Source organism: Ictalurus furcatus, chromosome 3 (assembly GCF_023375685.1).
Source record: "Ictalurus furcatus strain D&B chromosome 3, Billie_1.0, whole genome shotgun sequence".
NCBI lineage: Eukaryota > Metazoa > Chordata > Actinopteri > Siluriformes > Ictaluridae > Ictalurus > Ictalurus furcatus.
The window spans coordinates 2,898,366-2,920,030 of NC_071257.1; the positions used below are offsets into that span (position 1 = coordinate 2,898,366).

The 21,665-nt window shown below is 45.8% G+C and overlaps 1 protein-coding gene across 1 annotated transcript; it reads right to left on the reverse strand.

Annotated features, from left to right (window-relative positions):
- Positions 1-1,168: 1,168 nt before the first annotated feature.
- Positions 1,169-20,915, reverse strand: maco1b (macoilin 1b). The gene is made up of 11 exons (XM_053620380.1): positions 20,207-20,915; positions 15,270-15,411; positions 15,018-15,144; positions 8,745-8,868; positions 7,174-7,352; positions 6,506-7,073; positions 5,948-6,106; positions 5,673-5,855; positions 4,893-5,013; positions 4,621-4,795; positions 1,169-3,802 (listed from the first exon to the last, which is right to left on the reverse strand). Exons 1-11 carry the CDS (start codon positions 20,284-20,286, stop codon positions 3,600-3,602), a joined length of 2,061 nt encoding a protein of 686 aa, XP_053476355.1. The 5' UTR covers positions 20,287-20,915; the 3' UTR covers positions 1,169-3,599.
- Positions 20,916-21,665: the final 750 nt, after the last annotated feature.

Sequence of the window (21,665 nt, forward strand, 5' to 3'; positions counted from 1 at the left end):
TCCCGAGTTACGGCAAAGACTCGGTTCATCTAGGTAATAGCGTGGGACAGACTAAAGGACTAAAGCGCTGCTGCATCGCTCTCTTTACGCAAAGGTGAAGCGAGATGATCTCACTGGCGTCATTATCAGCGAGTAGTCGAAGTATTGTGGGTAATGTAGTACACCGGTAAAGAACACATTAACGAAAGAAGTTTCAACTAAAAATAAATAAATAAATAAAAATCCATGAGGAATTTCATTACAAAATAAACCTTGGACGTCGCTGAAGAGCTCACGGTTATTCTAAAGACTGATACGCAAGTCGTTCAAAGTGCTTTTAAATGACAGAGATTCAACGTGAACTCATCTAATAGCCTCCTCTGCTGAGCAAACAGAGCCGAGAGTCGAAAGGTTTAATTATTTCTTCTCGCCGGTTAAACACACTCTCTGAAAGACGGATTCAGCCTTGGAGCTTAAACACGGCGTGCTGCAATAATTGCATTGCAGTTTAATGCGAGAGCAAGCGAGCGAGAAAGAGAGAGAGAGCGTGAGAGAGGTGTACGAGTATGTGTGAAGTAAATTAAAGATACAGGAAGTGGAGAAATTCTTTCAATTATAGAACGTGCTTCTGGATGAACATTATCAATACATTTCCCCAGACACTCAATTAAGAGCAGCTTAGGAGGAAAAAGTTCATTTATAAACAGACCTGCAACAGTTTCACAAATCAGTGATTATGGAGTTCTCTCGCAGGTTACAGCTGTAACGAAACGGAACAGGCTTCCTCAAAAAGTCCTGAACTTTCTCCAGTCCTAATTAGAACTGTATGAAAAGGGAAACCCTCTGTTGCAGGTTTTAACCCAGAACCTTACGAGTTCCCGCTGAGAGAAACCAGAGAAGCCTTTAGGGTGCGAGATCCTTTTAGGCTAAGAATCCAGTTAGTTTGCCTTTCAATCCTCAAACACAAAGCATTATTCCTGAACCTGATCGGGACAGGCTGTCCAAATCAAATCTTAATGCTTCGCCTCATCCTTCATTCCTCTGTGTATTTAGGTTGCTTTTTTTCTCGTATTACTAAGCATTTAGACAAAATTATTTTATTCTTAAACCATACTGATGATTTTCTATGACTCTTTTATATATATATATATATATATATATATATATATATAAAAGAACTGATTCTGACACTGGAGACTCCTTCCATAAAGCTTTTCATTTGTTTCTTAATTATGACTATACACATTCTTCCTGCATCCATCTTTTAAAAATATTTTCTGGCCTGAGTTTCCCCCAAAAGCATCATTTTAACAGGTTCAATGCGATGCTCACTCGCTCTACCGTTTAACGATGGTCTTTGTGTTTGCGATGCATTTGGGGAAACTCTGCCCTGGTCAGATGGAGGGGATTCAGCTCTGCTGGCATATTTAACAGCTTGGACTAGCTCCTGCCGTACTTTGAATAAAAGCATCTGTTAAATGGTCTTTTTTTTTTTTTTGCTCTCACATCAGTCAGCAGGACTGATATTTATTTTTGTCTCCCACCATCTAATGGTTATCGTGAGCTCTATTTGAGAAGAAAACCTGCAAAAACAGTGTTAAAAAGGTCCCAAATCAAATCTTCCATCCTTCCCAGTCACACAGAGCAGACAACACAAAGACTTGCCAGGAAAAAAAAAACCCTTTTATTCCTTGAAAACCTCACAGAGTGAGAATGCAGCCACAGTAAGGTCTGAAGAAAGAAAGAGGAAGAGGTGACATCGGGTAAAGAACGCAAAACAAGTGCTTTCTTCTTTTCACTTGAAAATTTTCATTTTTTTTTTTTTTTTTCGTCCACGGACCGGTTAACTTCACCGTAGGCGGACGTTAACGTTCGGCCAACACCTCAGGGACGAACTGTCCATAATTTAAACACACACGCGCACTCCAAAAGAAAAAAAAAAAAAAAAAAAAAAACGACAACCATTGCTGATCACTAGAACACCACGTAGGATTCACTGGGGCTATCCCAATCTTAGTACTGAAAGAGCAATACAAACAACGGGCTTTTTCAAATCATTCAAATAATCAGAAGCCTTTCTTTCTCAAGACACCTTTATAAACACATTAAACCACACTAGAACATTCTGTAATGTTAAAATCTTCTTCCCATCTCAGCTGGATGAAGGTTCCAGCTTCATCTTACACACTGATGTTGCGGTTATCCCAGGGATCATCTGAGAAATACTCAGTAAGTGCTTTTATTTATTTATTTATTTATTTATTTAATCCACAGAAAATTGTGCCCTTTCCAACTGAACACTTGAGGTCCACTGGAAGGGTCTTGAGAAAGACGACAGGCTGGCTTTCCTCAACACCTGCGTCCTTAGCAGGGCGAGAACTCTGCAATACTGAGAACCAAATACTTTCCTATGCACAACAGCGCCATCGTGTGGCAACACCAACAAGACACTGAACTAGAAAATACACTCGAAGGTTCTGTTAGCTGCTTCTGTTTCCCAGCACATCACTGTAGAACAAAATCACAACCCTAGCTACTTGGCACTGGACTAAATTTTTGCATTTTTGTCAGATATAGAATTGCCTGGTCAATGGATTAATCTGGAATATTCTGGGACATGCTCAGGCTCGCCGTGTACGCTGCAAAATATCCATACCTTTTTGTTCCCCCACCCCTTCTAAGCTACTCTTCAAGCATTGTTTAATCAACAGTGCAACACAGGCCAAATAAATAGGCGTAAACAAGATTTCCGGGCCGAATCCGTATTCACGGTTGGAGAGATGGTGTTGTCGGGACAAAGGCTCCAGATCTGATCGGGAAACGGTTGTAAAAATGGGGCTCGAAGGATAGCAGGGGACAAAATCTTTCAGATTCAGCAATGTGGTCCTGTCTAAAGGCACTGGGGTATCTGACGGTTGGGCGCTTATTCAAATTTTTGAAATTTCAGTTATACCACTTTTTCGCACGCTGCTTTTACCATTATTAAATGGGCAGCGATTTAGTGAGAAGTTTGGGATCTCGTTTTACATCATCTTTTTTTCTGAAAAAAAAGAGAACGTTCTAATAAAGCGCTAAAGCTGTAAATCTGAGACTTTGTCCCTTCCTTTAAAAAAAGAAAAGAAAAAAAAAAAAAGAAAAAAATATATATTTAAGGCCAATAATGATGTACAGGAAAAGTAAAGTGAGAGCCTTTCCGTTTTTTGCACTAAAGACGGAAAAAAAACCCAAAATGCACGCCAACATCTGTGAGGTTTCTAGACATTTACAAGAAGAAAAAAAATCCAACAACAGCAGATTCCTACTCGGCGGGCGATGTCCCTTAAAAGTTTTTTTTGTCTCGTTTTTTTTTTTTTTTGTTTGTTTGTTTGTTTTTTTACTACAACAAATACAGTCACACAATACGACATCCTTCTGACCAGGCGAGAAATAGCAGTAGAAGAAGAAAGGAAAAGAAAAAAAAAGAAAAAACAACAACAAAAAAGTCCCCAAACATTCTGAAGGGGGCCAGGTCTGGGCCTATGAAGAGAAAGAAAATGAGAGAGAGAAAGAAAATGAGAGAGAGAGAGAGAAAGAAAAAGAGAGAAGGATGGATGGAGGGTATGGTGAGCTGGCGCAGGCATTCATTTTTTCAGGGGCTGGTAGACGGATGCGTTGGGGTCCAGGCCAGACGGACTGGTGTCCATGAACTTGGAGGAGTAGTGGGGGGTGACTGGGTTCATGTTGCTGGTATCTGTTGAGTAAGTGATGCTGGGCATGACTGCCATCACCTCGGCAATCTTCTGTTTCAGATCTTTTATCTCCTGATCTTTCTGCAGGATCTGACCTGGAAGAGGGAGAGGAACATGCGTCAGGGTTCTTCAAATCCAAACTCACCAAAAAACTCGAAAAGTTGTGTAAGGATACACAAATCCCGTTTTATGCTTATCGATACGATACTGATAAAGGGTACCGGTCAATAACGAATACTGACTTTTAGATGTCAGTATGCTGTAGCTGTTCTTATCCTTGATCCATTGCCGTGCTTAAGATACTACTACCATGCTTCTTAAATGCACTGTTGATTCATTTCCAGGTGTGTGTATTAATGCTCTAATACATCATCGTTTCTAAAGGAACAGCTTGCGCAAGTATGGTGGACGCGACACGTAAAAACGTGCGTTATCATTGATATGGTGAGATGTTTGTTTTAAAAGGTCTCCAGCGTCAGCTGAGCGGATAGTTTTCCGCCGACTGGAAATCTTACTAACTTTGTGAGAGAGAAATAAAAGGGAAAGACTGCTACTTGTTGCAAAACAGGCAACTATAAACGGATTAAAAAAATAGTCTGTCATTCTTTAATGAAATAAAACTGTTAGTGTTTAAGAGGAATTAAACACTTTGTGACGTGCAGTACCACATCACACCACAAGGGTTGATTCTTTCCCAGGAACTGAAGGTCCCAAAGTGGTTTATTCCTTACGTGTGGGTGCACTGGGACCTTGAACACAATGAGTAATGCCTATATATATATATATATATATATATATATATATATATATATATATATATATATATATATATATATAAAAAGTATAACAGCTAAATCCTGCTTTCCGAATCTAAAACATCCCATCGTTTTCGATCCTACACCCGAGCACGGACCTTGTGCGATCTCCAGCTGTCGCTTGGCGTCTCCGAGGGCAGAGAAGAGGTCCAGTTTGATTCTGGTCTCTGCACTCAAGCTGTTCTCCAAGTGCTGGGTCTTATCCTGCATGGCTGACAGTGCAGACATCAACACCTCGGTGTCCTTCTCATTCTCTTTATATTTATGCAGCTCCTAAAGAGAGACAGAACGTGTTTCAATGTTTCAAGTCATTTGCTTTCATATACCATTATTTTGGGGCATCTACGTGAACCTTGTGAATGATACTCACCTGGACTTTGAGCTCAAGCTCATGGATCAAGTCCTCTTTGACTTTAATGTCCAGCGTGAGTTTCTTACACTCTGTCTCCAGCTCGGAGATCCTCCTTCTTAGAGACTCTGTGCACTCACCTCTGGGGGTGGGGGGGGGGGTGGTGAAGAAAAAGAAGAAGAAGATAGACCTCTTGAGAGACACACATGGCTCAGACAGTGGTATTTCAGCCAGACGTGCGTGGAAATAAACGGACTGGGAAGTATTAAAAGAAGAAGTCAAGCACGAAAATTAACTCCGGCCTCGCCCTGCGAATGAAGGAGTTTGTGTCCTGTTGGAAAAACCCTGGCTGGTCTGATCAAAATCATTTTAAACTGCAAAAACACTGGAGATCTGTCAGAACCTGAGCAAAAAGGTGTACAGCTGCAATCAAAATTATTCAACCCACACTGCAAATCAGGTTTCTTGTGAAAATTTAATTTGGGGAAAACCACCTGAAGCATTCGCTTCAATCACTTTTGTTTGGTTTGTTCACTGCAACAAATTAAAGTCTGTAAATTTAAACAATAAACCTGATTTGCAATGGGGGTTGAATAATTTTGATTGCAGCTGTATTACAGGAGATACCGGTTTAATTCACTACTTTGTTTCTGAAATCTTGCGACACCCATAAACACACAATACTTCCACAAGGCATTTAACTTACTGGGAATGGTTTGGGAATGTAATGATTGTAAATGAACCGAGTTAGCTGAAGGGCGCAGAACAAAGGCTCTGGCATAACGGCGCGACGCAGTGTACCTGGATGCGGCTGCGAGGGCTACGGCTCTGGCCGCCGTGGCTTCCTCCAGCTTCTTACGTTTCTTCTCCTCCGCCAGCTGCCTCTCTGCAGCCGCTCGTGCCTCCTGCTCCACCTTCAGACGCTTCTCCATCTGCCCCAGCGTCTGTTTATCCTTTTGTTTTGCCTGCACGGCGTTATGGAGCCTGAAACAAACCAAACACGCATGCACGACTGTTATGCGTCTATATGAATGCATATAAGCAAGTGGACAAAAGCGGTGAGGATATTTCCTCACTTGTTCTGTAGCAGCTCGTTGTCCTGACGGAGCTGGCTGAGTTCGGAGCGGACGCTGCGTTCTGACGTGCCCAGAGATCCCAGCTGGCTGCGCAGCTCCTGCTCAGTCTGCCTGCTCGCTTGCAGCTCAGCCTTCAGCTTCTTCACGTCCTGCTCCAGCCTGGGGTTGAAAGAGAGAGAGAGAGAGAACAAAAAAAAAAAAAGACAGAATCACACAATTATTTATTACAGTATTATTATGACTATGTAATTATACTCAATGTATAAATTCCTTAATTAATAAAAACAAATCAATAGTGAGCTTAGGTAAAGTTTGCCAAAAGAACTGGACCAAACAGGAATCGGTCCAAAAGACAAATGGACTAACAGGTGGAAAGGCAAGCTAAGAGCTTTGATATGTAAAAATACATTAAATACAACCCTCATAGCCTCGAGAGATAATTACAGACTAACCATTACATCGAAACGTTCATAGCAACAAAAGTAAAAGTTTAGGAAACCCAGGCTGCTGTATATTTGTGAATAACGATATGATCGCGCATGCCTGCGCGGGTTTTACCTGACCAGCGCCTCAGGCTTGCCGAGCTGGTTATTAGGGATGCAGTTATCTGTCGGGTCTCGGTGCCCCCCTTTCCCTCCGCACTTCTGCTTCTTCTCGCCCTTCCCCGACGAGGAAGGAGGTCCTGTCGAGGACGGCACGCTGCCGTTGGCCGTCCCGTGGCCACGCGGTGACGAGTTACCCCCGACCCCGCCGCCTGCGCTGGCGTTTTTGTGATTTTTCGAGGAGGTGGAATTAGAGGAAGAGGACGAGCACGACGACGAAGAGTTGTCCTCCTTCAGAAGCAGGTTCTCGGTGCTGCCCAGCAGCTCGGAGCTGCTCAGTCTCTTGCTGTTCACATTGTTCTCCATGTACTCCAGCTCCTGTGCTTTATTATAGTCCGCTACGGGCAGGATACTGCTGTGATGGTTCTGGTTCTGATTATGTTGTTTCTTAGACTCGCCCTTGCCTCGCTCTTTCTCGCGGTACTCCAGCTCTGGTAAAGTATTCGATGCGGGCTTCTTGCCGCCGGCGGAGCCGTTCTGAGCTGCGGGGGGCGAGTCGGCGTCGTGCGCACTTTTAGCTGCCGCTGCCGGGAGAGCACAGTTTCGAGTTTAGACTCTGGTTGTCCAGGTCTATAACCGCATACATCTACCTTCTATAAATACTAAACACATCATAACACTTACCCTCCTCGGCCTCTCTCTCTTGTTTCTGCAGCATTTGCTGTTCTGGCGGTAGGGCCTGCTGGAGGAGCTGCATGTAGAACTCGTTCTCCTTCTGCACCTCCTTCTGCTTGCGCAGACGCATCTTGTAGCTCACGTAGCTCTTAAAGCCGAAGCCCAGCGTCACCACCGGGTATCCGATACTACAGAGATGGATTAAAAGCGTTCGGAGACAAGTCATGAACAAATCATTAAGATGCCTGTACGGTTAATATTAAACTCGACCGTCCATTAAATCATAAGAATCGCTGGAAAAGGAAATGTAAAGTTTGATCGTTTAAATCCGGCCAACTAATTCTTTAAATGTCACGCTGAATGCAGGTCATTTGTGGGTTAATGAATACGTTACATTTCATTTACGGTTTTCAGAACCACCGTGTGAAACGAGAGCGCCCCGGCGAGCGTCTTATCTGCTTAAATTCCCATCAGACCGAGCAATCAAGAACATTAACATAATACCTTTGTGACACCCAATTATAAAATACATTGTTATAATGAGACGCTTTCCAAATTAGACCAAGTGTAAATTCTGTAGGTTTTTTTTTATTTTTAGAATATTCTTTTAAAAAAAAACAACCAATATTCATGATTTTTGAGTAAAAAAAAAAACAACAACTATATAACATTTATCACAGTATCAGGTTTCAGTTCTTCAATGAGTTGTTGGAAAATCGAGGTACTTTTTTTTTGGACTTTCCACATTCAGTCTTGTTCCATAATGTTTTCTCTTCCTCCGACTTTAGAGAACAAAGACTCATCTTCACGACTCATGACTGCAGTCGCTTCTGTTTGGTGTTGAATCCCTGATGTATAATCGGGTTAAAAATAAATTAAAAATTTTAAATAAATTTTTTTTTTTTAAAAAAAGGATGTTTTTCCTGCCGTTTCTCTTCGTTTTGGGAGGTGCATGAGAGTGAGTAATCGAGAGCGCGGGCTCACCCGACACGACTAACTTCAAGTTTGGTTCATTTGTTCATGCATTAAAAATTGCTGGAAAACTGCAACAACTAAGTGGTCCAGCCCGTACAAGAGTTTTGTTTGCGATTGTTGCGGCCAAAAAGTTCTGCCGCAGAACAAAAAGTACATGGGGGTGGAGTCAGACCCGATCCTGCTCCACCTTCCGGGGTGGAGTCAGACCAAAAGTTCAAAGGGGTGGAGCGTGTTTCGGGGTGAATAACTGTGTTTAACGTGTTCTGTTGTGTTGTACAGCATGGCGTGGTTTAGAATTATAAGAGGGATTGGATGGGATCCAGCACCTCCCCCTGGACTTTTGGTTCGGCACCATGTCAGCTGCAGCTGGTAATTTTCCATGTGGAGCCAGACTCAAGCCCCACCTTCCACTTAGGTGTGAATCATGTTCCTATTTGCCTGCTCTTTGTCCGTGCTATTTGGTGAGACATTCCTCTAAAATTACACCACCTTCCGAATACAAACGGATGACCTGGATGTCGACAGGCAGTGTGGTGAAGTCATTGTTGAAAACAGAAATGAGGCGTGTCACTCTGACTGACTCAGGTCCCCGACCGGTTTCTTACCAGTGTGCTGCGAAGGGACGACACAGATCCACATGAAAGTCCTTCAGATCTTTGAATCTTATGGCTGCCTCGATATAAACGAAGAGGATCCACAGGGACACGGTGGGGAGGCAGACCCCTCTTTCTGTACACACAGGAAGATCAAGGCAATTTATATAAAACCCATACAACACACACTCATGCCTCTCATATCTTATAGGGATTTTCCAGAGCACATTCACAAACAAGAACAATCCCCACACAAGCCAGAGGTACTTTCAGACTATTTCAGTCATGACTGTAAAAGTTCAATATAGAGTACGTTTGTCGAATTAGCCAGCTCCAACAAAATACTACATACAACAACAAAATACTTTTTTTTTTCTTTCCCCCTGTTAAAAATAAATAAATAAATAAATAAATAAATAAATAAATAAATCACACTGATGTTAACAAGCCCATTAACGGTGTAAAAAATGAGTGCTTTCGTGTTTTCCATCAAAACTAAATTACACCCGTTCTTCGATTTTCTCCTGCTGACCTATTTGAAACACAGTCTAGGTGAGGACAAACAAGACCAAATGCTATTCTGTCACACTGACACGAATCACCAGGTTTATTACTCTCAGCTGAGAGCCGTTCTGCTTTCATTTGAACATCTTTACCAAGCACAGGATGATACCCGCATCCGAAATGTTCTCCGTAACCGTGGATCTACCGCCTCATTCATGAAACGCGTTCATAAAGTCTCTGAAATATCATTTTCTGTTTTCAGCTGAGCCACAAAAGCACACGCTGTGTTAGGTTACTAGCGCGTTGCTCTGTTCACACCGACTCTGTAGAGTCCAGACGCGCATTAAAGCCCTGACTCGGTGATTTTGGATTAAAGCGTTTCAAAGTAAAGCGGCGCACGCTTTTTTAAAAGCTCAGCTGATTAGCTGAATCCTTATTAATGGGTTTGTTTTATTGTGTTTTTAATATTATTGAAGAGCTTCTTGTTTAGAAATATAAAAATAACCACGGTTAACCACAGAAAATGGAAACACTGCCCCTGAATACAGCATGATATTTAATACAGAGATCAGAGAGCTGGCTTCCAGGGTTATCTGCCTCTCCGTCTCTCTCTCTCTCTCCCCCTTTATCTGTGACTGTGTCTGTCTCTCTCTCTCCCTTTATTTCTGTCTGTCTCTCTGGCCAACTCAGTGTCTGTCTCTCTGGCCAACTCAGTGTCTGTCTCTCTGTCTCTGTCAGCGTGTCCCCCCCCCATCTCTGTCGGCGTGTCCCCCCCCATCTCTGTCGGCGTGTCCCCCGTCTCTGTCGGCGTGTCCCCCACCTCTCCGTCTCTGTCGGCGTGTCCCCCCCCTCTCCGTCTCTGTCGGCGTGTCCCCCCCCTCTGTCTCTGTGTCCCCCCCTCTCTGTCTCTGTGTCCCCCTCTCTGTCTCTGTCGGCGTGTCCCCCCCCCCCGGTCTCTGTCGGCGTGTCCCCCACCTCTCCGTCTCTGTCGGTGTGTCCCCGTCTCTGTCGGCGTGTCCCCCGTCTCCGTCGGCGTGTCCCCCACGTCTCCGTCGGCGTGTCCCCCCCTCTGTCTCTGTCGGCGTGTCCCCCCCTCTCTGTCGGCGTGTCCCCCCCTCTCTGTCGGCGTGTCCCCCCCTCTCTGTCGGCGTGTCCCCCCCTCTCTGTCGGCGTGTCCCCCCCTCTCTGTCGGCGTGTCCCCCTCTCTCTCTCTCTGTCGGCGTGTCCCCCTCTCTCTCTCTGTCGGCGTGTCGCCCCCCCCCTTTGTCGGCGTGTCCCCCCCCCTCTCTTTTTGTCGGCGTGTCCCCCCCCTCTGTCTCTGTCGGCGTGTCCCCCCCCTCTGTCTCTGTCGGCGTGTCCCCCCCCTCTGTCTCTGTCGGCGTGTCCCCCCCCTCTGTCTCTGTCGGCGTGTCCCCCCTCTCTGTCTCTGTCGGCGTGTCCCCCCTCTCTGTCTCTGTCGGCGTGTCCCCCCCTCTCTGTCTCTGTCGGCGTGTCCCCCCCTCTCTGTCTCTGTCGGCGTGTCCCCCCCTCTCTCTCTCTGTCGGCGTGTCCCCGCCCCCCCTCTGTCGGCGTGTCCCCCTCTCTGTCTCTGTCGGCGTGTCCCCCTCTCTGTCTCTGTCGGCGTGTCCCCCTCTCTGTCTCTGTCGGCGTGTCCCCCTCTCTCTCTCTGTCGGCGTGTCCCCGCCCCCCCTCTGTCGGCGTGTCCCCCTCTCTGTCTCTGTCGGCGTGTCCCCCTCTCTCTCTCTGTCGGTGTGTCCCCGCCCCCCCCCTGTCGGCGTGTCCCCCCCCTCTCTGTCTCTGTCGGCGTGTCCCCCCCTCTCTGTCTCTGTCGGCGTGTCCCCCCCTCTCTGTCTCTGTCGGCGTGTCCCCCCCTCTCTGTCTCTGTCGGCGTGTCCCCCCCTCTCTGTCTCTGTCGGCGTGTCCCCCCCTCTGTCTCTGTCGGCGTGTCCCCCCCTCTCTGTCTCTGTCGGCGTGTCCCCCCCCTCTCTCTCTGTCGGCGTGTCCCCCCCCTCTCTCTCTGTCGGCGTGTCCCCCCCCCCTCTGTCTCTGTCGGCGTGTCCCCCCCCCTCTGTCTCCGTGTCCCCCCCTCTGTCTCTGTCGGCGTGTCCCCCCCTCTGTCTCTGTCGGCGTGTCCCCCCCCCTGTCTCTGTCGGCGTGTCCCCCCCCCCTCTGTCTCTGTCGGCGTGTCCCCCGCCCCCCCCTGTCGGCGTGTCCCCCGCCCCCCCCTGTCGGCGTGTCCCCCGCCCCCCCCTGTCGGCGTGTCCCCCGCCCCCCCCTGTCGGCGTGTCCCCCGCCCCCCTCTGTCGGCGTGTCCCCCCCTCTCTGTCTCTGTCGGCGTGTCCCCCCCTCTCTGTCTCTGTCGGCGTGTCCCCCCCTCTCTGTCTCTGTCGGCGTGTCCCCCCCTCTGTCTCTGTCGGCGTGTCCCCCCCTCTCTGTCTCTGTCGGCGTGTCCCCCCCTCTCTGTCTCTGTCGGCGTGTCCCCCCCTCTCTGTCTCTGTCGGCGTGTCCCCCCCTCTCTGTCTCTGTCGGCGTGTCCCCCCCCTCTCTGTCTCTGTCGGCGTGTTACCCCCCCTCTCTCTCTGTCGGCGTGTCCCCCCCCTCTCTCTCTGTCGGCGTGTCCCCCCCCCTCTGTCTCTGTCGGCGTGTCCCCCCCCCTCTGTCTCTGTCGGCGTGTCCCCCCCCCCTGTCTCCGTGTCCCCCCCCTGTCTCTGTCGGCGTGTCCCCCCCCTCTGTCTCTGTCGGCTTGTCCCCCCCCCTGTCTCTGTGGGCGTGTCCCCCCCCCTGTCTCTGTGGGCGTGTCCCCCCCCTCTGTCTCTGTCGGCGTGTCCCCCCCCCTCTGTCTCTGTCGGCGTGTCCCCCGCCCCCCTCTATCGGCGTGTCCCCGCCCCTCTCTGTCGGCGTGTCCCACGCCCCTCTCTGTCGGCGTGTCCCCCCCTCTCTGTCTCTGTCGGCGTGTCCCCCCCTCTCTGTCTCTGTGGGCGTGTCCCCCCCCTCTGTCTCTGTCGGCGTGTCCCCCCCCTCTGTCTCTGTCGGCGTGTCCCCCCCCCTCTGTCTCTGTCGGCGTGTCCCCCCCCCTCTGTCTCTGTCGGCGTGTCCCCCCCCTCTGTCTCTGTCGGCGTGTCCCCCCCCCTCTGTCTCCGTGTCCCCCCCCTCTGTCTCTGTCGGCGTGTCCCCCCCCCTCTGTCTCTGTCGGCGTGTCCCCCCCTCTGTCTCTGTCGGCGTGTCCCCCCCCTCTGTCTCCGTGTCCCCCCCCTCTGTCTCCGTGTCCCCCCCCTCTGTCTCTGTCGGCGTGTCCCCCCCCCTCTGTCTCTGTCGGCGTGTCCCCCCCCTCTGTCTCTGTCGGCGTGTCCCCCCCCTCTGTCTCTGTCGGCGTGTCCCCCCCCTCTGTCTCTGTCGGCGTGTCCCCCCCCCTCTGTCTCTGTCGGCGTGTCCCCCCCCTCTGTCTCTGTCGGCGTGTCCCCCCCCCTCTGTCTCTGTCGGCGTGTCCCCCGCCCCCCCCTGTCGGCGTGTCCCCCGCCCCCCCCGTCGGCGTGTCCCCCGCCCCCCTCTGTCGGCGTGTCCCCCGCCCCCCTCTGTCGGCGTGTCCCCCGCCCCCCTCTGTCGGCGTGTCCCCCGCCCCTCTCTGTCGGCGTGTCCCCCGCCCTCTCTGTCGGCGTGTCCCCCCCCCTCTCTGTCGGCGTGTCCCCCCCCCTCTCTGTCGGCGTGTCCCCCCCCCGTCTCTGTCGGCGTGTCCCCCCCTCTCTGTTTCTGTCAGCGTGTCCCCCCCTCTCTGTCTCTGTCGGCGTGTCCCCCTCTCTCTCTCTGTCGGCGTGTCGTCCCCCCCCCCCTTGTTGGCGTGTCCCCCCCCTCTCTCTTTGTCGGCGTGTCCCCCTCTCTCTCTCTTTGTCAGCGTGTCCACTTGCACTATCTATTTCCTGGCACTCATTAGCATGACACTCCTGAGCCATCAGCAGGTCTAGACACGGTTTTCTCAAACAGCCTTCACTTTCTATTCATCACACTGACATCCAAACCAGTGAACACACAGCTGTCATTAGCCTTTCTGCTGATGTGTGTGAAACAAGCACGGACTGATCGGGTCTGATCTGATCTGCACTGTGTTCAGTTTAATTATTACTCCACTGTTAGGTGTTATTATCAGGTAGATCTATACTGCTCGCTTTTCTTTTTTTAAAGTCATGGCAACAAACTAATTTTCCATTTTTAGGTGTCAAGTAAATTTTAGATTTTAGAGACGTAGCCAACGTGGGACAAACTTTTTGAAATGTCTGTCTACAGATTTCTCAACTATAACCATTTTAATAATAATAATAATAATAATAATAATAATAATAATAATAATAATAATAACAATAATAGAGAACATTACATCCATTAAAATTCAGCTCAAGAAAGACGTGGAAGAAAGGGTGAATAAAAAAAAGATAGGAAAAGGAAAGAACCATAAAACAGAGAAAAGAAAAATATAATAGAAATTTTAAAAATAAATAATTTATTAAAAAAGTATCCATGCAATAAATATGTAATTAAGTTAACACAAACACAACACAAATGAAATAAATATAAAGAAATAACTGCTGACAAAATACGTGTCTCTCTCTTTCCCCTGTCTCTCTCTCACCTCTACCCCTCACTGTCTCTCTCTCCATGTATGTCTCTCTCCCCCTTTACTCTCAATGTCTCTCTCTCACCTCTATCCTATCCATCTCTCGCTGTCTCTCTCTCCCTCCAAGTCTCTCTCTTACCACAACCCTGTCCATTCTTTGCTCTCTCCTGGCTCTCTCCATGTCTCTCTCTGTTGGTCTCTCTCCCACACTCTCCCTCTACCCCCTCAATCTCTCGCTGTATGTCTGTCTCTCTATGTCTCATTGTCTGTCTCTATCTCTCCCTCTACCCCGTCCATCTCTCACTGTCTCTCTCTATACCTCCATCTGTCTCTCTCTCTAACTCCCTGTTCTAGCTCTCCCTCTCTCGCACAATCTCCCCCTACACTGACCATCTCTCGTACTCTCTCCCTCTCTCTATCTGTCTCTCTCTCTCTTTGTGCGCCACGGTCCATGTGGCTTTTTAATCAAGTTCTCATTGTCACTGTAACATCTATTTTTAGCTGCTAAACATTTAGATAGGAAGCTATCCTTCTCCGCAAGCTAGGAGTTATGTACAACAGATGGTGAAGCATTTCACACACTACTGAGTAGAACTGGAAAATCATTAGACATGCATCACTTCTCTGCCATCATTCATTTGAATGGTCTTTATTATTAGTATTTTTTTAAATGATCTTTTGTTTGAGCTTTATTGTTAGTAAAACGTCTCTACTTCACCTCCAATTCCTTGCATTTCCATTCAGAATTTCACAAACGCACGAAAACAACACATTACTCATCGCTTTGCTGGTTAATCTGGCCAAATAAACATGTCTTGGCTTACATACGTATGTGTGTATGTGTGTGTGTATGTGTGTATGTGTGTGTGAGACGAGGGCTTCTACGGTCACATATTGCTTTTCTAGTTCTGCGGTTTTTACATGCTCATGAATGATTAAACAAAAGATGAGGAGGCTCCAACTGCCTGGAGCAAAATTTGCACAAGTGACACTTTGACAAAACCACTGAACATCACACTGTGAAAAAAAACAAAACAGCAGCAAACCACAAGCGTTCCTACTTTCTCTCTCTCTCCCCTCTTTTTTTCTTTTTATTAAACAAACAAAATTCAGCTGCTGACTTTTCCGTGTGAACGACTTTATATATCGTATGAAACATGGTGTGTTGATGTTACCTGTGTGCCAGACATACTGCACCCACACGTACGTGCTGGCAGCGAAGAACAGCCACTGCACGGGGATGAAGAGCAGGCATATGATGTCGGATGTAAACGCCACACACACAAAGAACACTGAGAAAGCCTGAAAGAAAAGATGTTTGACAGTCTGCATAACTCGATGCAACATTAAACTGTCGCACGTGTGGTGTATTTAAAGATGTCGAGATAAAATCGGGGCTTTTCATGTGATCGGGGGAAATCGCTCACCAGGCCCTGATATCTGAAGGAGTCGTACACGCTCCGGATGAAGAGCCAGAAGGGCCAGAGGTACTCGAACCGGAACTCCAGCACAAAGTCGGCCAACAGCACTAGCGCCCAAACCACCAGGAACTTCAGGTATAGGAAGGTGCTGAGACACAAGGAGAGAGAGAGAACAAAACAAACACAACACCACATAATTATCGTCATTATGTACTTTAATTACTGGAAGTGTTCTCAGGAGCACTGCGACACTACCAGAAGTTACATACTACTAGCTCAAACAAGAGCGGGGCTAGTATTAATAACCAATCAGAATTGAGTATCAACTGTGAGTTTCTGGAAGTACAAACGCTGTTCATTTTTGCCATCGAGAATACACGACACACCGTGCACTACGATCGGTTATCGCCAAAAATCCACACCGATAGTTCCCCCCGGTTTCGTCCGTTACGGGTTTGCTGTATTTTACAGGACATAAAATAAAAACAAAATAAAAAGCTAAATTAATACCATCAATAACAAATTTTGTTGTGTTATTTGAAGTGTTTTTTGGGGCGGGGGGGGGGGGGTATTCATTTTGGATGTCTATTTTTATTTGGAGTGTTGCTTTTTGGTTCAGTTTGGATGTACACCTTTTATTTACTTTAATATTTATTAATATACTTTTAAATATCAAAATGGTGGCAACGGTAACGCCGCTTTGCCACACTGGTGATTATTTTCCCATAAACAGCACACCGTATGGTGTTTTATTTCCACACAAAACACAAGCAAAGGTCTAAAACCCACACTACACACTGTCTCTGTGTGTGTGTGTGTGTGTGTGTGTGTGTGTGTGTGTGTGTGCGCGCGCACACATGTCATTACTCTCCAGGCGTGGTGTTAATACACAGAAGGTGAAGCAGTGACTTGCAGAGCCAGAATGATGGCATACCTGTGCATTATTATTATTATTATTATTATTATTATTATTATTATTATTATTTTTATTTTCAGGCTATCAAGCAGTTATGATTACAAAAGGACAAAAAGCAATTAAAATATTTTCTAGATGTATACCTGGTGGCCTTCTCACACAGATCAGGCAGGCATGACTCCTGACTAAATACCCAATGCTTGGAATTTTAATGGACGTGATGCGAGGTGTGATTGTAGAAGATGAAATGAATCTGGTCTGAAAACAAAAGTCGACAAAAAGAAAGGCATGTGCATTGTGTGTAGTGTTGCGTTTGGTCCTAAAGCTGAAATAACCAAACATTACTCCAGTCAGAAATGAACAAAAAACAAACAAACAAACAAACAAGCTTTACTTGCTTAAAACACTTCAATGCCTCAGCGACGTTAACACGAATGATTCGAAACGCACGAAGCCGTTGCTGATCACGTCTGGTTTCACGCCAAATCAATCACACCTTTTTAAACACACAGTTTCACTTCTTTATTGTAATCTTCCTGTGTGTGTGTGTGTGTGTGTGTGTGTGTGTGTGTGTGTACACAATTCATGAGGTTTTGCATGACACATTTACATACTGCATTTATTAATGTTAAACGGTTTCCACAAACTGTCAGACTGTGGTAACGTTATTACATTTGTTTCCATGGTAACTCCAGTCAACGCGGATTAATCTCACAAGAGTTTAAGCGGAGCTACGAGATTTTATACCTTCGTGCGATTGAGCTACAAAGTGGGAAAAATAAACATGGATGCGTCCTTGTACATCTTTTGTCAGCGACGTTATATTCTTAACAAGAGAAGATGTGAAAATCACCATGAACGTGAATCCAGACGTAAAATCCGCACGCATTTATTTACTTTATCTTATTTACGGAACTTGGCAGACGCCCTTATCCAGAGCGACTTACGTTCATCTCATTTATACACGTGAGCAGTTGAGGGTTAAGGGCCGTGCTCAAGGGCCCAGCAGTGGCAGCACTGGGATTTGAACTCACGACCTTCTGGTGAGAAGTCGCGCAGAAAAAAAAAAAAAGAAAAAAAGAAAAGAAAACTCCGCATGAATAAATATTGAACCGGTCGTTTGCTGGTTTCCTTTGAACTCACGCGAACACACCGCACTCTAATACGATCAAACTCTTTATACTAAAGTGAACAAACGTTTGTTTCACACCACGATCTGCTACAGCAACACGACAATTTAAGAAATGTACAGATGGTTCTTAGGAAACTGGTCAAAGCGAATGAATGAGCCAATAAAGGAGTACAGTTTGTTCACACTGTACTTCATTGAAAGAGAAACACAGCGGCTGGGAAACGAAATGCGCTCGGTCTGCACGTTAAAACACCGGGGAAACACAACGACGCCAAAGGATTCAACTGAAAGTGTTTAAATGTGGTAATGAAAAAAAGGAAGCGACCAAAGACAGCCCCAGGCCCCACACACACACACACACACACACACTACAATGATGCTTCTCTGTTATTACACACATTGTCAATGAGGACGATTAAAACAGCAATACAACAGTAACCACATGCAGATGTTACTAAGGCCAGGGGCGCTCGGAGAAACCGGAGAAAGTCTGTCCAACATCGGACGCACGACCAGGGCTCCCTCGCTCAGTACGCCACTTTTCTTCCCAGCTGCGCTAGTTCACTCGGTACGTTTACATGGACAAGGATAAGCCGATATTAACCTGATTAAGACGATACTCTGATTAAGAAACTTGCATGTAAACAGCGATTTCTGATTACCTTAATTCGACTAAAGTCATACTCGAAGTAAACACAAAGCGAATTAAGACATGTGGAATATTCCTGTTTTAGTCGCGTTACAGACATGTACACACCTTAATCACACTATTAACATCGTGTGGGAGTTTTCACCGCATTTTGTGAAAGGACACGTACACACACGGCAGCGCTCAACCCTCTGATGGCAAACAAGAGAACATGGCATGACTTACTTACTATATAAAAGGCGAAATACATGCATTTCAGCTATTATATAGACGGTAAGTACGCGGTTTGGGATGCAGCCCACGGCTTCAAGCCGTGGGCTGCGCTTTACTTCGGTATAAAGACACTCGAAGGAGCACTTGTTTCTATTGTCGAATCCAAAGCAAGGTCTCACTGTGTTTTAAAATTAAACCCGAAAAGGCACACAACGCGCCTCGTTTATCAACCTTCTATTAAGCGTAACCCGAACCGAACTAGAACTTTCCGCCGCATTTCGCATTTGCAGTTTCTCAAACGCGGATTTTCTTCATACTCGCGTGCATGTGTCGATCACCTGTGAAGGGCACGGTGCGTCCCCGATACAGTTCATTTGCATATAGCGACGCCCACAAAACTCCATAAGAGGTCTCGGTGCGCAGACAGCTAGGAGGAAATGAACGGTCAGGGTAAAGCCTTAAAAGGCAGAAGTGGAAGTTATTTTGAGTTGCTTCAATGCCAATAAAATATTTAATATAATACTGATAACAATAACAACAAGAATAAGCAAGCACTACATCTTTCACCAGCTAAGGTTGTTTTTCTTGTTTACGGCGGAGACAAACCGGCCCGTCCTCCTTTGACACGCCGCCGTTTCTTTCATCCGAATTCGAAAGATCGGTTTTATTTGTGCGAGTTTGTGTTGGTTCGTTTCTTCACTTTTATGTTCTGAAATTAATGACTGGTTTTTACAAAATGCTCTCGATTTCGAAATCCATTCATACCACGACATTTTTTGACTAAAATTTATCACACTGTAAAAAACAACAACAACAACAACAACAACAAAAGCCCATCCCTACTTGTGCGCACAATAAAGATTTAAGGAAATGTCCTCAAACATAATCGACCTCTTTAAATATTACTCATTTTATTGGATTTATTTCATTAACTTTTTTTCTTTTAAATCCTGAACTTTTCACACGCCGGACTGGAACACTGTGATGATCCACGTTCAAACCATTCTCTATAATATTGACATTGATTTTAATAAAACTGTACATAAATTTAAATTAAATCACCTAATCTTTTTTTTTTTTAAATAAAGGTATTATGCTTTGGAGTAGAACATTACCTTCCTATAAGAAACACATTAAAATATTTAACAGTTATTCAATTCACATCACTAGAAAATTGGTTAACAAATTTTTTTTTTTTTTTGGAAAAACACTCATTTAGGGGACGTGTGTAGTGCACTAATGAGGGTGCAGAAGAATGAACAACTTCCTATAAGAAACCCTTTGATCCCAACCATCTGATCCCATTCAATTCAAAGAGGTTTACAGTTTAGGATAATCATAAATAATATCTAGAACAACTTGGACAGCGTTTGATCGTCATGTCTAACATTTAAAAGCTCACTTTTTTTGCTGAGTGTAGTGCACTAGGTAGGGAGCACAAGCGCTTATTTGACATGGAGCCATTCGGGAATTGTTCCTCTTGTATAATAACGTACGTACGTACAAACATACATACTTACAGCTAGGTTAACTTAAAATGTAATAAATTCGTACACGTTGTATGATGATGTGGGATGAGGGATGAGGAATGAGGAACGAGGGCCTGGCCCTGCCTACCAGAAGCTAATTAAATTAGCTAGCTAACTCAGAGAACGGCTAAACGCGTTTTCTTAACCCACCCAGTTTTAGACAACCCCGCCCCTTACACATGAACTCTTTCTGATTGGACAGCGATACTGCGTACAGATGGCTATCCAATCGCATCACGAAAAGCGGTGAAGTACTAGCCAATCGCGTACATGGAGGCGGGGTTTGTCTGAATACGGGTGTGAGGGGAAAAATAACGTCAGCTAGCTACCGTGGCTGCAAATGACTTAGCCAAACAACGTTAGCAAGTCAGTGTGAAGCTAAATGGTATATACAGAGCTAGTAGTGACCGCGCTGTCAGTTAGAAATGACACCGGAGCCCGTCATGCCGAAAAGGTTAGCCCGTTCACAGGCTAACAGCTCGGACGCTGAGGGTTAGCCCCTACCTGCCGTATATGCCCTCGGTGATTCGGTTCCGTTTTAACGGCCGCCGGAGTTTGCTGCAGTCCGCATTGCGCCGCTTCATCCTCCTTCCCTTCGCTTAGGCGTTTTAATACCTAGCGTAATATGGTCCAGTTTTTCGTCTCGGTCCAGCGGAACAACATTGAAGTCCCCCAAAAAGAAAATAGCTAGCTAGGGTTAGCTAGCTAGCTATCGCTGTTGTTGTTATTATTATTATTATTATTTAAACCCGACTGGAAACAAAGAAATAAATAAAAAGCCTCGCTGGAAGACCCTCCTCTTTTCTCCTCGCGACGCACGGCAGCCTCAAAGACACGCGCGAGCCAGTTGATGGACAGCCGCACGAACCAATCCCCTCCGAGCTCGGTCAGATTCGCGATCACATCGATTGATTGATAGCTAAAGCTGGAAACGTCGCGCTGGGCTAATATAAGCAGCGCCTTGTGTTGTCACGGCCCACAAAAAAACCCCTGATATCTGACAACCTTAGAGACAACCTTTTTCCGCTCCACCAATCTTTTTCTTTGTGGACAAATCAGGTAGTGACAACCAGCCAATCAGATGGCAGCATAGGCGGGTCTTAGTGTCGGCCGCCCAATAAAGTCGCCAAGGGGGTGGGGTCGATAAAACTTACGCTGTTCTCCTAGAAAATGCGTCTCTACATACGCTGTTGGCGTACACGTGAGCTTTTGACAGCCGACAACAATAGAAATATTTCACACAAAAACAAATTGCAGCGTCTAATAACGACAATAATGCACAACCTGAGTAATGCGTCTGAGTTAAATAAAAAAAAAGGTATTATTCATGATTTGATAATTGTCTTTCTACTAATAAAAATAACAGGTAATATATTATAATAAAAATAAAGAATATATTACATTCTAGACAATATTTTACAGTGCATTTTTATACGGGTTTTCTCATTGAACAGTAACATGCAAAAGGCACTTAAGGAATATTATACATTAGATATTTAGATATTGACCACAATAATCTACAAAGAGTGAGAATTATTGGTACAAGACATAATTAGGGGTCCAAGCACTGAAGGCTGTACAACCCTATTGTTTTTGTTAAGCTTTGTTTTTCTTATTCTTTTAAAATTGCCTCCTCTAAAAGGCAAAACAAACAAACAAACCGCCTTTTGGATTATTTAGTTCCCTGTCCACTCAAATCTGTGATAATTTACACAATATGTGAACTAGTTGTTAGTTATTAACATCATTTTTAATTAACATAATTTTGAGAACTAGTCCTAGGATTTTCGGCCAGTCTTGTCAATATTAATGTCTACTGATGTCTAACTACTCAGGAGAGTGTGAACTTTAGTATCTGAGATTTGTAAACAATATGGCTGCCACACATCAACCTAAGGATGTGGTCCTAGTTTACATCAAGAGCTGTAATTCATGATTGGACATATAGATTTGAACCCAAATT